The 13,228-nt window shown below is 41.6% G+C and overlaps 2 protein-coding genes across 2 annotated transcripts in view; one reads left to right on the top strand and one right to left on the bottom strand.

Annotated features, from left to right (window-relative positions):
• FAM162A (family with sequence similarity 162 member A) overlaps positions 1–8,573 on the top strand; it is a 28,405-nt gene extending 19,832 nt beyond the window's left edge. Inside the window, exons 2-5 of the mRNA XM_036883398.2 lie at positions 468–590; positions 2,986–3,094; positions 5,788–5,896; positions 8,312–8,573. Of these exons, the coding sequence (XP_036739293.1) occupies positions 468–590; positions 2,986–3,094; positions 5,788–5,896; positions 8,312–8,404 (434 nt within the window). The 3' untranslated portion in view covers positions 8,405–8,573. The remainder of the gene's footprint in view (positions 1–467; positions 591–2,985; positions 3,095–5,787; positions 5,897–8,311) is intronic.
• Positions 8,574–10,658: 2,085 nt separating this feature from the next.
• WDR5B (WD repeat domain 5B) lies at positions 10,659–12,085 on the bottom strand. Its single transcript, XM_036883397.2, has one exon. The coding sequence runs from the start codon at positions 12,083–12,085 to the stop codon at positions 11,096–11,098; it is 990 nt and encodes a 329-aa protein (XP_036739292.2). The 3' UTR covers positions 10,659–11,095.
• Between the last annotated feature and the right edge of the window lie 1,143 nt (positions 12,086–13,228).

The raw sequence follows: 13,228 nt of genomic DNA on the forward strand, positions 1-13,228 counted from the left end.
CTACATCTAAAGTTGATTTCTAATTGGAGAATTACAGCTTAAAGGAGCAAGGCTTCCTAGAGCACCTTGCTAGCCATTGCAGCCCCCTATCCTGAGTTTACAAGAACAGTACTGACAGCCAGGCACCTTGGCTTGTCACCTCTGGGAGCTTCTAATCTTTGTTTACACAGCTCAGTGCCATAATATGTATTATTTCCACCATTATTGTTATGACAGGACACATATGAGAAGTACTTCTCTAAAACAGCAGACGAAATATGTTGTAAATGACTCATTTTCTAATCAGCAAAATGTATTTTAAATCAGCACCAAGCATAGCACCTTAAATGTATGTATAGCTTACGTAGAGAGTAGTATATTTTTTAAATGACTTAATTTTTATAGATGAAATATATACCTTGCAGGCATTTCTCATTTTGAGACAACATCAGATTTTCCTTCTCTGAAATATTTTCCCTCTTTTCTAGGAAGTTGCTTTAGGTTATGTGAAAGAGATGTTTCCTCATCTCTAAGGCTTACCAGAAACACTGATTTGAAGAGCATGCGTGGATTTTGCACTAAACCACAGGAAACTTCAAAAGCTCCATCCTGTAAGTTTTTATTAGTTTTTCCTGGTACGACAAGGGAGCTCCCAAAGAGCTTGGAATCAAAGGAACCTTGGAATCAAAGGAACCTAAAAGAGAGGTGGTCACAAGTTCTCCCCATCATACCCTACCAGGTAGTTCAGGCCTCCCAAATTGTATTTATATTGGTTGTGCTCACAAATAACAATGATTTCTTCATTTTCCTTGTGTCATTTTCATCTTCTGCCTCAAGGATTAGACTGGAGCTTTTTTGTAGGAGAATAGATGTAAGTAGTAAAATATCAAAGTAAATAGTGGTCTAGAAATTATCTTTCAAGGAACCCTAAAGATGAAGTACAAGAATGCTGTTTTCAGTAAAATATAACTAGGGCTAAGCTCTGCATTGGCCATTAATTTCAGCCGTGTTTAGTCCTGTCCCTAGCTCAAACTTGTCACCATCACCACCAGGGAAAGAATGAGCATAATATATAAACTGTAGGGTCTCAGGAACTACTTGGTTGTTGTTTCTTCACGGGCGTGCCCTAGGGCCAGCAGGTCTGGGGGAGTGGAAAAGAACTGTCCTCAAAGAATTTCTATCAAGAGCTTAAAAATGTTTATACCCTTTGACCTGGTATTTCACTTCTGGCCATCTATCCTGAGGAATAATTCCTCCATGTGGGAAAAGCTTTGAGTGTAAAAATGTTCCCATTTTTTATATATAATAGGAAAATGGGAAATAAATCTAAATGTCAAATAATCCAGGAATGATTAACATATTATATATGTTAGACCTGCTTGATGAGATTTTGTAGCTGTTAGAAATGGTGCTTATAAATACCTTGTACTAGCATGGAAAATATTTGTCATGTTAATGAACAGAGCAGGTACAAAATTTTATATTGCATTTAAGCGCAAGATGATGTACATGTAAATTATACATAAATATGTACTTAAATCAGGATGAGACTTATAAAATACACCAAAATAAAAATATAGTGATTATGCCATGACAATGTTTATACTTCCTGAATTGTCTTCAAGGGGTATATAGTACTTAAGGTTTTTAAAAGAGATAACTGTAGAGAGTTGTGCCAAGTGCTGGAAGGGTTAAAAGGTAAAACTACAGCAGTACTATTTGTAAACCTGTTTTCTTGCCTTTGGTTCTCTAGAATTTTTTCCTGGTGACTTGCCTTTTGCTGTCGCCTTCTGATGAAGTGGAAGGCACAGCGTAGGCAAAGGTGTGGAGGCAGAAATGAGTGTGGTGTGTAAGTGACAGTCAAGGACATGGTCTGTCTGCAAGAAAGATGTAGGCAGTACATAGAAGTAGGATGAGATTATCTGCAAGGTCCCTTCTAGCCCTGGCATTCTGTGATTCCTTTTCTGCTCCCCATCTTCAGTGACTCCCTGTTTTTGAGAGACTTGTGCACTCTGAGGTTCTGTACCTTTCTTGTTCATCTGCCTCTTCGGCCACTCCACTTTCCTTGCTGCCTTTCTCCTGTCCCCTTGTGTGGGTCACACTCCAAGGCTCAGCCCTTGGCCTTCCACTCTTTTTTATTAACCACCCTGGCTCTCCCTTTGATGTTTACCTTTGTTGGTTTGATGGTTATCTCCACTTCCAACTTATCAGTGAGACCTACTCAAATTCATAAATTTAGGGTCTCATGGCTCTGAAGTGATAATCATGTTCTTTCCTTTCCTAAGTGGTTCTTTTCACAGTCTCCTTACTTGGGTTAACAGTACTGCTTGTCTTAGTCATCCAGGTTGGAGGTCCTTCAGGATTTCTTCATGGTCTCTCTGTTACTCTCACATTGACTTGTTTCTCCTCCCACTGTTTCGGCTCCAGGTCACACGTCCTGCCTCACCCTGGTATCACAGCCTCCTGTTTGGACTTGTTGCCCACTCTGTCCAACCAAGCTTTCTCTCCCAGACATTGTCTTTCAGATTAATCTTCCTGAATCTTTGTGTTCCTTGCTTCAAATGTACAGTCATTCCCAAGTGAAGTCTAAAAACTTAGCCTGCATTCAGGGTCTTTCATAATCTGATTTTACCTTAAGAAGTTTTTCTTTTTCTACTGAAGCCAAACAAGCTCCTCACTGTCCTTCTTTGTTCATCTTTACCTTTATATCTTCATTCATTGTGTTCTTTCAGCTTTCAAAGGCTAGGGCTTATATTGGGAAATAATGCCTTTATTTAACCTCAGTCCTCACAAAATTTTGGAATCTCATTTGAGAAATGAGGCATCCTAAGAAATTGCATTTAGTAGTAAGCTTGAGATTTCTCAGTGGTTCTGTTTAGTGAGTAGCTAAAAAGCACAAATGCCATTTTCCTATTGCTAAATTCGATAGTCATTATCTCAAATAAGAAAGATATCTTGTCTTGATTTTTCAAATAAGAAAGATACCTTGTCTTGTTTTTCTCACAGACACTTATAGCCACAAAGTGCCGCTACACAAACCTACGGACTGGGAGAAGAAGATCCTGATATGGTCAGGCCGCTTCAAAAAGGAAGGTGAAATCCCAGAGACTGTCTCGTGAGTGCTCAACTTAGGGTTGTAAGCTGCTTTTATTTCTGATGTTTTAAAGGAAAAGTAGTTTCTCTGAGTCTACTTAAAACCTTGCAGCCAAATTTTAGAACAGTTTTCACTTCTCTAAATGTTTGCTTTGTGGCAAATACCTGGAATAAAAACAGTGCAGGAAAAGCTGTGTCTTCTCATTGGAGTTATGTAGAGCCTGATGAAAGCTGTCAGGTGTTCGGAAGTCATCTAACTTGATGTCGTCTCCTAACTACAGAAATGGGACTAAACAGTGATGTTCACTGTTTTTAGTTTGTTTTTATTGTGAGTGTATTGGTTAGGTACCAGTGACAATAACTGTATTCCATTAAAATTTTCTCAGGTATTCAGCCGTAAGTATATAAATATTTAAATCAACATATTATCTTTCTAGTGTCCAGGAAAGAGTGGCTCCTGTCAACAGCGTCTTAGACCCAGCTATGGCTGGGACTGTGGGACTGTTTCAGTCTGTAGGTGACGAGCACAGATTCTGCTAACTCAGGATTTCCCAGCCTCAGCACCGCTGACATTTGGGCCAGAGCATTCTTTGTTGCAGGGCCTGCCCTTTGCATTGTAGGCGTTTAGCAGCCTCCTTGGCCTTTTTGCCACTTAGATTCCAGCAGCAGGTCATTGTGGCAATCAGAAGTGTCTCCAGACATTGCCAAATATTCCAAGGAGGTGGGGGGCAAAATCATCTCCCAATTAAGAACCACTGCTCCAGCCTGATGTCAAAGACCCTGACAGGTTTGCATCTTGGCCTAGAGAGATTTTGAGAAATAGTTGCCATCTCCTCTGTGGGGCATCCTTCTCTCCAGGGACAGGGACTTGAGACAGAGCTCCTGGAAACATACCCTTCTAGTGAGAAACTGTTCCTGGAACTTCTGGCTTCTGGTTTCAGGTGATGACTGAAAAAGAGCTGGGTTCATTCAGAACATCCTTTTCCAGGAAGATAAGTAGTATTGGCTTTCTGTTTACAACAGTCTTAACAGAGCCTGAATTTGACTGCTTCTGGAGTCCTAAGAGCATGCTGGAAATAACAATGACATCAAGGTCTTGCCTGTGCCCTAATTTCTTCCTGAACATCCCAGCAGAAAACAGTGGTATATACTCGTGGCCCTACTAGGTGCTATGTGGACTTTGCTGTGGAACACTTTCCTCAGTCTGCCATGTAGGTGATTTCCAAGATATCCTCAAGCCGAAAGTATTAGCTAGTGAGTCACACTTAGAAGGCTCTTCTCTCGGCCTGGGCAGCCATTTATCCCTGGGCTGGCAGTCCCGCACGGGTGCTGAACTTGCTCATCTGACTACTCCCTGGAGGATGGAGGGCAAGTTCTTGGCTGTATTCAAACACATTTTACTTTTGAACACTCCCTCATATGTAAACTGTTGTCACTTTTCATGAGGATCACAGCCCTTCAGTTGAAAATACCAATTCACATAAAATATTGTCAACATGAGTAGTTAGTTTATGGTTGGCGGGATCTCAGATGCTCTTAATAGAGCATCACCATCCTTAGCAGTTGTCCCTAGTTCTCCTACCCTGTAGGCCCAGCTTCGAAGAACTCTGTCCACACGGCTGCCTCACTTGGTCCCAGCTCTTACACGCAGCGCATGTACTTCTGGGGTTCTCCTGCCACCTGCCATGTGCCAGACCATGTGCCCCCTTCTAAGCATTTTTGAAGTACTTTATCCCCGTAATTTCAAAAGCACTATGTGCTAAAAATCGTCTAAGGATATCAGTTCTATTTATACCCTTACTGAGTAGACCAGTTCTCCATCCTGGGCCTGTTAGGACTCTACATGCTCTTCCCTGAGGCTTTGCCAGATACTCAGGTAATAGAGCTTCGACTTGCTGCTTACCTACAGAATCGTAAGGTGGAGCGGCCTTCTCGTTAACTCTTCCTCCGTTGGCCTCTTAGCCTTCCCATAAGCATGATGATCCAACCTTCAGTACTCTGCTAAGGCACATGGGTTTGCATCAGTGGGCAGGTTAGAAGAGGCACTTGCTAATAAAAGCACAATCTCAAATTCACTGTCACTCAATTTTAGCAAAACATTAGTTAAAAGGCAAACATTAAGGGAGCACTGCTTAAATGCTCTTACTGCTGTTGCAGGTATTCTCGGATCTCGTCCGGTTCAGGCAGAGAGCAAAAGCTGGGCAGAAAGAGCACATGTTCCACTTTCTCCTGTGTTTGTTTTCGGTCTCCATTGTGTTTTCTGTTGAAGCTTGTGAAGCTCATTGCAATATCTGTTTTTCAGGCAATCATTATATCACATATCTTCTTAAGAACCCCAGGGAGAAAGAGCAGCTGGTCTCCCTGTTAGCATCGGCTGCTCATGTGACACCTGAGAGCCTAAACTGAAGTCTACCCTGTCAAGAGTGGATTAACATGCCTCGCTTTTTTTTTTTTTGCTTTGTTCCTGGCTCCACTATCTTCACACTCTTTTTCTTACTTTAAATTTGTACTGTCTTACTGTATTTTATATGTAAAGTGAGTTGTGAAAATGTCCCATCCTCCCTAAGGTCCTCCAAGATCTCTAGGCCCCACCTCCTTTTTTATATTTCTAGGCACCACTCCCCTTCTGATCTGTAGTACAGTGAGTTTTATATCCTGGTGGCAGCTTTACAAAGAGAAAAGTTAACTTTCTCACATGACGCCATTGTATTGTAGGTTTGAGATGCTCGATGCTGCGAAGAACAAGTTTCGGGTGAAGATCAGCTATTTAATGATTGCCCTTACAGTGGCAGGATGCATCTTGATGATTATTGAGGGCAAGAAGGTGAGCGTGCACTTCCTCTATTATCTCTGTTTTCCACAAAGGATCTTGAGGAAATCGGGGGTTGACCCTCATATTTATTCTCTGAGAAGAGGAGGCTACTTTCTACACAAGAAATGATAAGAAACAAAGTAAGATGTAGTAGGGACAAACCTGGGATGTCACGCCCAGGATAAATAGCAAATCCTAAGGTGAAGGACTAAATTAGTTTGGTGTAAAGTAAAAAAATGTTTAGTTATCACAGATGTCATAAATAATGCAAAAGAAGGAACGTGAAACAATAGATATAAGAAAATACCACCTTGTAGGGTGCTAGTTTCACTTACTTGGCATAAATACTGGTATATTTAATGATGGCTCCTTGCACATCTATAAAGCTCTCTCAGTACGTGGGCATATCTATCCTTCCTCCAAGTGCCTTGATTCTGGTGAGCATTCTTACCAGTCTTTACTTGAAGCTCACCCAAGCTGGGCCATATGTCTGAGAACCACAGCTTCCAAGCAGAACATAACAATGCAAGTATGAAATGTTTTAACGTAGATCGTTATTAATAGCTATCACTAATTGAATACCTAGCATCTTCCATGTAGTTGCTGTTACCTCATTTGAACTTCCCAACAACACTGAAAATAGATGCTCTTATTAGGACCTCATTTACTGATAAGGAAACATAGCTTAGGCTTTAGTAACTTACCCAAGGCCACACATCTTCCTGATAGCAGAGTCAGTTTAAACCTAGACCTGAGGTGACGGTAAAGTAGCTCCCGCTCATTGAGTGCTTATTATATAGCATGTACTGTCAAACTCATGTCATCACCAAAGTAACCCTGAGAACCTAAGAGGTAGGTTCTCTTATTGTCCATGTTTTATAATAGAGGAACCTGAATGAGCAGGAGCAACTTTACCATCACCTCAGGTCTAGGTTTAAACTGACTCTGCTACTAAGTGATGGGGTATAAATTTAAAGCCAAGTTTACAAGTTACCAAACTTCATACCATTCTATTTTGTGATTAAAATAGGGTTATTTTTATTTTTATGTGCAGCAGCTCTGGTCACACCATCATTTTAATACCATGTCTAATTCTATAAATCACAGCTTATGTGTGGTAAGAGATGCCTGGTATCTATTATCAAATATTAAAAGGTTCTTTCACAAACCCAGTAGTAACTGACTTATCTCCACTGAGTCCAGAGTAAAAGGAAATGAACTTATGGCGCTTTCTCAAGTCTTGGAATGGAAAATACCAACCCTTTAGGCTGACCTGGGAGTCCAGTGGACAAGTGTGCAGACCTGGGTGACATTCTCTTGATGAGTCTGTTCCTGCCCTGTTGCAGTTTTTCTCCTGTCTCCCTCTTTGCCCTCTCATGCTTAGTTCTCAGATTGAAAACTGCAGAAGCAGTTTTATGCATACAACACAGGGGTTTCTAGAATTCTGAGAAATCCACATTTACGTTGTATACTAGATTATACTGAGTTTAAATACTCCAGAAACAAATTACTTCCTGGGATCTCATCTAGCCTTATCCAAAGGGTATACAGCATGTAATTTAGAGGCATGCTCTACACCATAAAATTTTATCATTTGTCATATGTGGAACTATCCATTTCTAAAAAGCTGGTAAATGCTACTGGAAGAGAACTTTTGAACTTACTGCCACTTAGAAGAGAGAAGTAGCCATTGTGTTTTGTCCTCACCATCCACTTATCATTCCCATTCTCCCCACTTCCCAGCACCTATTTCTTTACATGTGAAATTAGATGTAGAGGGTGCTCGTTTCACTTACTTGGTTTAAGCACTCTGAAACTGGGCTGTTAACAGAAGCTTTACAGTAATGTGCCAAGCCCCCCGGAGGGGAAGGCAGCAGATGGTTGCCCTCCCCCACTGCTGTGGTTCTCAGAGGGTGGAAAAGTAGGACAGATACTGCTGGAAGTCATCAGTGGGAGTACTTGGTCAAGTCTTGGGTCCCCAAAGCTGAATGTTTTTGGTAAAAGAGGAGGAGCCAAGAGTGCAAGTGTACCAATGAGTTGAGTCAGGAGAAACGGTGGTAAGGAAAGAGAGGAGGAAAAAGGGATAGATACGGAAACAAGAAGGTATTTAACACTAAAGGGAGGGCGAAGGCAAAGCAAGGGGATAAATTGCAAAGGAAGAAGAGAGGCAAGATTTGAGGAAAGCAGCAGAAAGGAAGAGAAGGTAGAGGTGTGGCCTTGTGTCTCATACTTGAATGGCTGGGCTACTGTACTGTGAAGCATTAGAGGGAGCAGAGGGTGCACGGAGGGGCTGCTGTGCCCCGGGTGCAAGCGGCAGACCGTCCCATGCCTGCACTGTCCTAGTCCACTGACTGTATCAGTGGAGGATAATGATGGCCTCCCCAGACTGGCACAAATAATCATGGGTTCAAATTTGTTTCACTTTAGGCTGCCAAAAGAAATGAATCTTTAACAAGCCTGAACTTAGAAAAGAAAGCTCGTCTGAGAGAGGAAGCAGCTATGAAGGCCAAAGCAGAGTAGCAGAGGTACCCTGCTGGCTGGACTTTGAAAATCCAGGAATGATGTGGCAGCAAACAAGCCTGAATGAAAAAATGTGATGAGGATCCAGGTCACAAATGTACAGTTTGCACAAACTTACAGCATTTCCTAGTTCTGCTCTAGAGGTACAAATAAATTTTCTTAAGAGAAATGGCTTATTCACATTTTTGCAGCTTTGATCCAGGTTAAACGAAGCCTCTCAGCTCTTTCAGAGAAAATGAAAATAGGAAAAATGAGACAAGTTTGATATTAAAGAATATTAAATACTAAATAAAAAATACTGAAGAATATACTAAAAAGAATATTAAAGAGTCAGTACCACATTTTACTTTGATTCCCATTACCACAGTGCCATGGCCCGAAAAGCCAAAATGGCTTCTAGTTCTGCTTCCCTCTCCTGTGTACTCATTCCTGAGACAGGAAGGCCAGCTGAGTACACTGCCCAAGTGCATCTCGGAGAGCTAAACTCTCCAGAGGCCGTGGTGTTTCTTAGAACCCTGGGCAGCAGCCAGCCATACTCTGCCATCTTCAGGTGTCATGGCAGATGAGGCTTTAGGAGAGCAGTCTTTGCAAAAGTCCTCGAAAAGTGCACAGTGATCAGAGTGGTCTGGCCGCAGGTTTCTGAGGACTTGGAAATCCCTGCATCGTGGAGTTCCCTGGGGCCAACCAGGTCGCCTCTTCTGTTCCAGGGCTTAGAATTCACAACTGATCCATTTTCTTCTGCTTTATTTACACTGAATTTCTCAATTATGAAAATCTATTGGATGCATGTTCTTATTAAGTTAGTGTTTAGAGATAAGCATTTGTATCTGGTTTGTATCTCATTTACACTTTGACTAGAATGCCAAGTTCTCTTGAAGTTAGATATGGATGCTAGTTTCTATTTAAGTATTTCATTTATTCTCACATGTCCTGAATATTAATGGGTAAGTCCTTATAGCCATCCCAACCTGCTTCTCCCCAGAGGGCTATAGCAGATTAAAAAACATATGCAGCTGTTCAGGAACTTGGCTTAATAAAATACTCAGTAATTTGAGTAAATTTTAGAGTATTTGACCTTCACTGCTTTTTAGATATCAAGCTCTTCAATTTTTATCACTTGGAAATTTATCATCAGAAAGCATTGTTTCTTACACATTTTAGCAGATTGCTTTTCTCAGTTATTTTGGTACACTTATGTTACATCTTACTTAATGTTTTAAATGGGTAAATTTTAATCTTTTTAAAATCTTCATAGAACACTGCCATTTTTTAACTTCTAAAGAAGCATTTTAAAGTATTGTATCTTGGAGATTTATTGTAAAAAAAAATATTCATTAAACCAAATCTCGCAAGTGTAACCATGCAGCAAGAACTTACACAATCATGTCTCATTTTGTGTCATGCTCCTATTTAAGTAGCTCATAGTGACTACCTCTTTATGGGTTAAATTTAAGTTTCTTGGCCAGAATTTCAGAACTGCCCCTAATTCCACACCTCCCAGTACTTCATATACTTAGCTGTCATCCCCTAATAATTACTCTTAATATCTCATATTCCTCAGAACCTGTCAAGCAAATCAGATTTAATGAGCACTACTACAAAGTACTGCAGAATACAGAAGAATTAAGATAGTTTGCCCTTGTTTTATTGTCTTACCTTAATTTCTAACCTTTTTTCCCCATGTTTACCATGTCTCTAGGTAATGTGGGCACAAACTTCCCACTGTTTATTTCCTCTAAGCCCTGTTTGAATAAAGTTAGTATGTGAGACTGTGATCGGGTACCTTTAATTTCAATCAACAAAAATAATAGTATGGGGGACTGATTCCAAAAATTTACTGAAAGCAGGTAAGGAAGGAAGGAATGAAGCTGAGGTGGTGGTATAATTCATTGTCATCACCTTCCATGTACAAAAACAGAAAACATTATGAGCTCTTGACCCCCGAGAGCTCATAAATGACTGGAAACAGGGCCCATGAATCTATTACATAACAAACTGATAAATGATGTATTTTGGACTTTGTAACAGAAGCTGTAGAAAGAAGCAAAAAAACTTAGCTGTCAGCTGTGGTAGAAGTCAGGCAGGCAGTAATGGCTCCACAAAGTGGTGATTTCTGAGCTGAGTTTGAAGCGTGGGTAGGAGTTAATAGGTAAGGACGCATAATGAAAGAGCAGCTCTCCGTTCACTTAGCTTGCCTAAAGACCATGAGAGGGCACAATCTGACAAGGTAGTGAGAGGGTCTTTAACTAAAATGCCATTTATAATGTTTTGATTTTTAGTTTTTACCTTGATAAAAACTTAGTATCTTAGACACTCAGAACCAAACCATGACTTATTTTTCTCAATTTACAGACTTGATTCCATGGACCATGTCTTATCCCATCATGTAGGCTATTACCTGAAAGTGTGTGAGTGGCATCTGACATACATCTCCAGTCCGCCATGCCAGGTTTTTCTATTCATCTGACCTCCCAAACCCAAGACCTTGGAGTTATTCCAAACTCCATTGTTCCCCTCGTTGAATCAGTCATTTTGTCTTGTGAACCTTACTTCTGTTTATTTCTCAAATACACTGACACTCTATAAGCCACTGAGAGAAACAGAAAGGGAGTCTGTTCAGGGACAGATGTAAGAGATTAATAGACCCATATCTGATTCCTTTTGCCAACTTGGCTTTGATTTCTAAAGGGTTTAGTAGTTACTCATCCACAGTTTAATTGTTTTGTCATTTCCTAATGCTGCTGATGCAATGATATTTTCTGTAGGATGACATGCTGCTGAGATCACAACATCTGTGTGACCTTGCAATTTCTGTACAATCTCTTTAGTCTGAAGGTTCCAAATGTAAACCATGTTATCCTCTGAACCAGACACAATCCACTTTCCACCAGTAATGGAAAAATTGGCAAATATGCAGTATTTCTCATTTTTATGACCAGTGTATGTCTTCAGGTATCTGCCTCTGCTATAATCCCATAGTTTAAGAGTATTGTCCAAAGTTGCAATTAGAATATATTTACCATTTGGAGAAAACTTTACAAATGAGATGGGGGGGTTCTCATCATCAACAAGTGTTTTTAAGCACTGACCTGATGCAGCATCCCAGATTCTACAGGCACCATCATAGCTACCTGACACTATTAAGGACCCACTACAATTAAAATGAACAGCAGAAACTGGGTCAGAATGAGCAGACAAAGTCTTGAGGCACTTTCCTGTTTTCACCTCCCAGATTTTCACACTCTCATCAAAAGATCCTGAAATGATAAGACTAGATGGTGGATTGAAATTACAGCAAAAAACGTAGTTACTGTGACCCGTAAGGGTTTTTAAACATTTCCCAGATCTCACATCCCAAATCTTTAGCGTTTTATCATCTGAGGCAGAAACAAGACGACTGGAATCTGATGACCAGGCAACATCTGATATTTCCAGGCTGTGGCCATAAAGTGCCTTCTCGTATTTTCCATCATAGGCTCCCCAAATTATAATTACTTTATCAGCAGAAGAACTTGCTAGCCATTCACCATTAGGACTAAACTTAACCGAGGACACTGCTTCCGTATGTCCCACAAGAGTACACTTCAGCGCATAGTTTGGTTTTTCAGGCACAGGTTTGCTCCGCATGGCTGATGAGGGGGCCGGCTCTGCGTTGGCATCTCCTGACTCCTTTGTCGCCATGGCTCTGAAGCTCCAAGTCAGCAGGCTGGCTAGGCGTCTGGCCCTGAACCTGGCAGGCCAGTATTTGGGCTTTCTGCCCAGCCAAATGAAGATAAAAACATTGAAATAAAAAATAAATTGCCGTTTACTTCTGGATCATCTTTCAACTACGATATACACTGGTTCAGCACCACGGCTTGGACTACATCAGTTTTTCCCGCTTCCTTTTCTGTAAACAAATACTTGAAAAATACTATTAGGTCCTGTGTGCTGTCGGCAAATAAGGTATTAATTTTGGGTCTTCTGCGAATGTATAAAGCTGTCCAAAGCCGCGCGGAGCGGGGGGAATCTCCACAGACAGTAATTTTCACCGCGGCTCCCCACCCGCCGCCACCAGGTCCGAAATGTTTGGGAACACAGAGCAATCCTACCAGTCAGACAGACTTCAGGTGCTTGAGCATGAATGAATCACCGGTTTAAACAGATTTCAGAAGGTAGGAGAAAACCTGCGTAGGCACCGCTACTTGAGGTCGAGCCCGAAGGCTGCATTACGCAAATACACAGCCGTACTCAAGCGCGGAGGGAGCCCTCTTGACCACAAACACTTCCGGGCCGAGGTGACCAATAGGAGGTGCCTATCTGCGCTGGCGCAAAAGGAGGCACTGGGGTTTCCTTCCGGTGCTCTTCGCCCCGCCCTCCATTCACAAAGGCCAGGACTGCGTTACTGGGCAGGGAGAGTAAACCCGGCTTCCTCCAGACCTGAGTGGCCAGTGTGGGAAGCGGTGGAAATTTCAGTAAGAGTTCATTTCTTTTTGAAAACCGTGTAAGGATAAAGGAAGGAATTTCCCGCGCGTCTGGCCTCAGGGTTAACCCACATTTGGCACGTGAGTTGCCCAAACGGTTTGCGTTTCTGAACGTGGCTAACGTCTGTCCACCGACGCTGGGAACTTCGTGAAGCCTGCTTGGCCAGTGGCTTTGGTTCTCGCTCTACTGGTGGTGTAGAACCTGGTGGCGTGTGCGCAAGGGTGCATATAGGCAAGGGGTGCGTAGCCGAGTTTATGCCCAGATTGTAAGATTTACGGTTTGAAAGTTTTACCGAAACGTTTCAGGAAGGATAAAGAATATGTGTTAGACACCTTTAAAGGCCGGTATTCGGCTAGTTTG

The sequence above is a fragment of the Manis pentadactyla genome, chromosome 1, assembly GCF_030020395.1.
Source record: "Manis pentadactyla isolate mManPen7 chromosome 1, mManPen7.hap1, whole genome shotgun sequence".
Taxonomy (NCBI): domain Eukaryota; kingdom Metazoa; phylum Chordata; class Mammalia; order Pholidota; family Manidae; genus Manis; species Manis pentadactyla.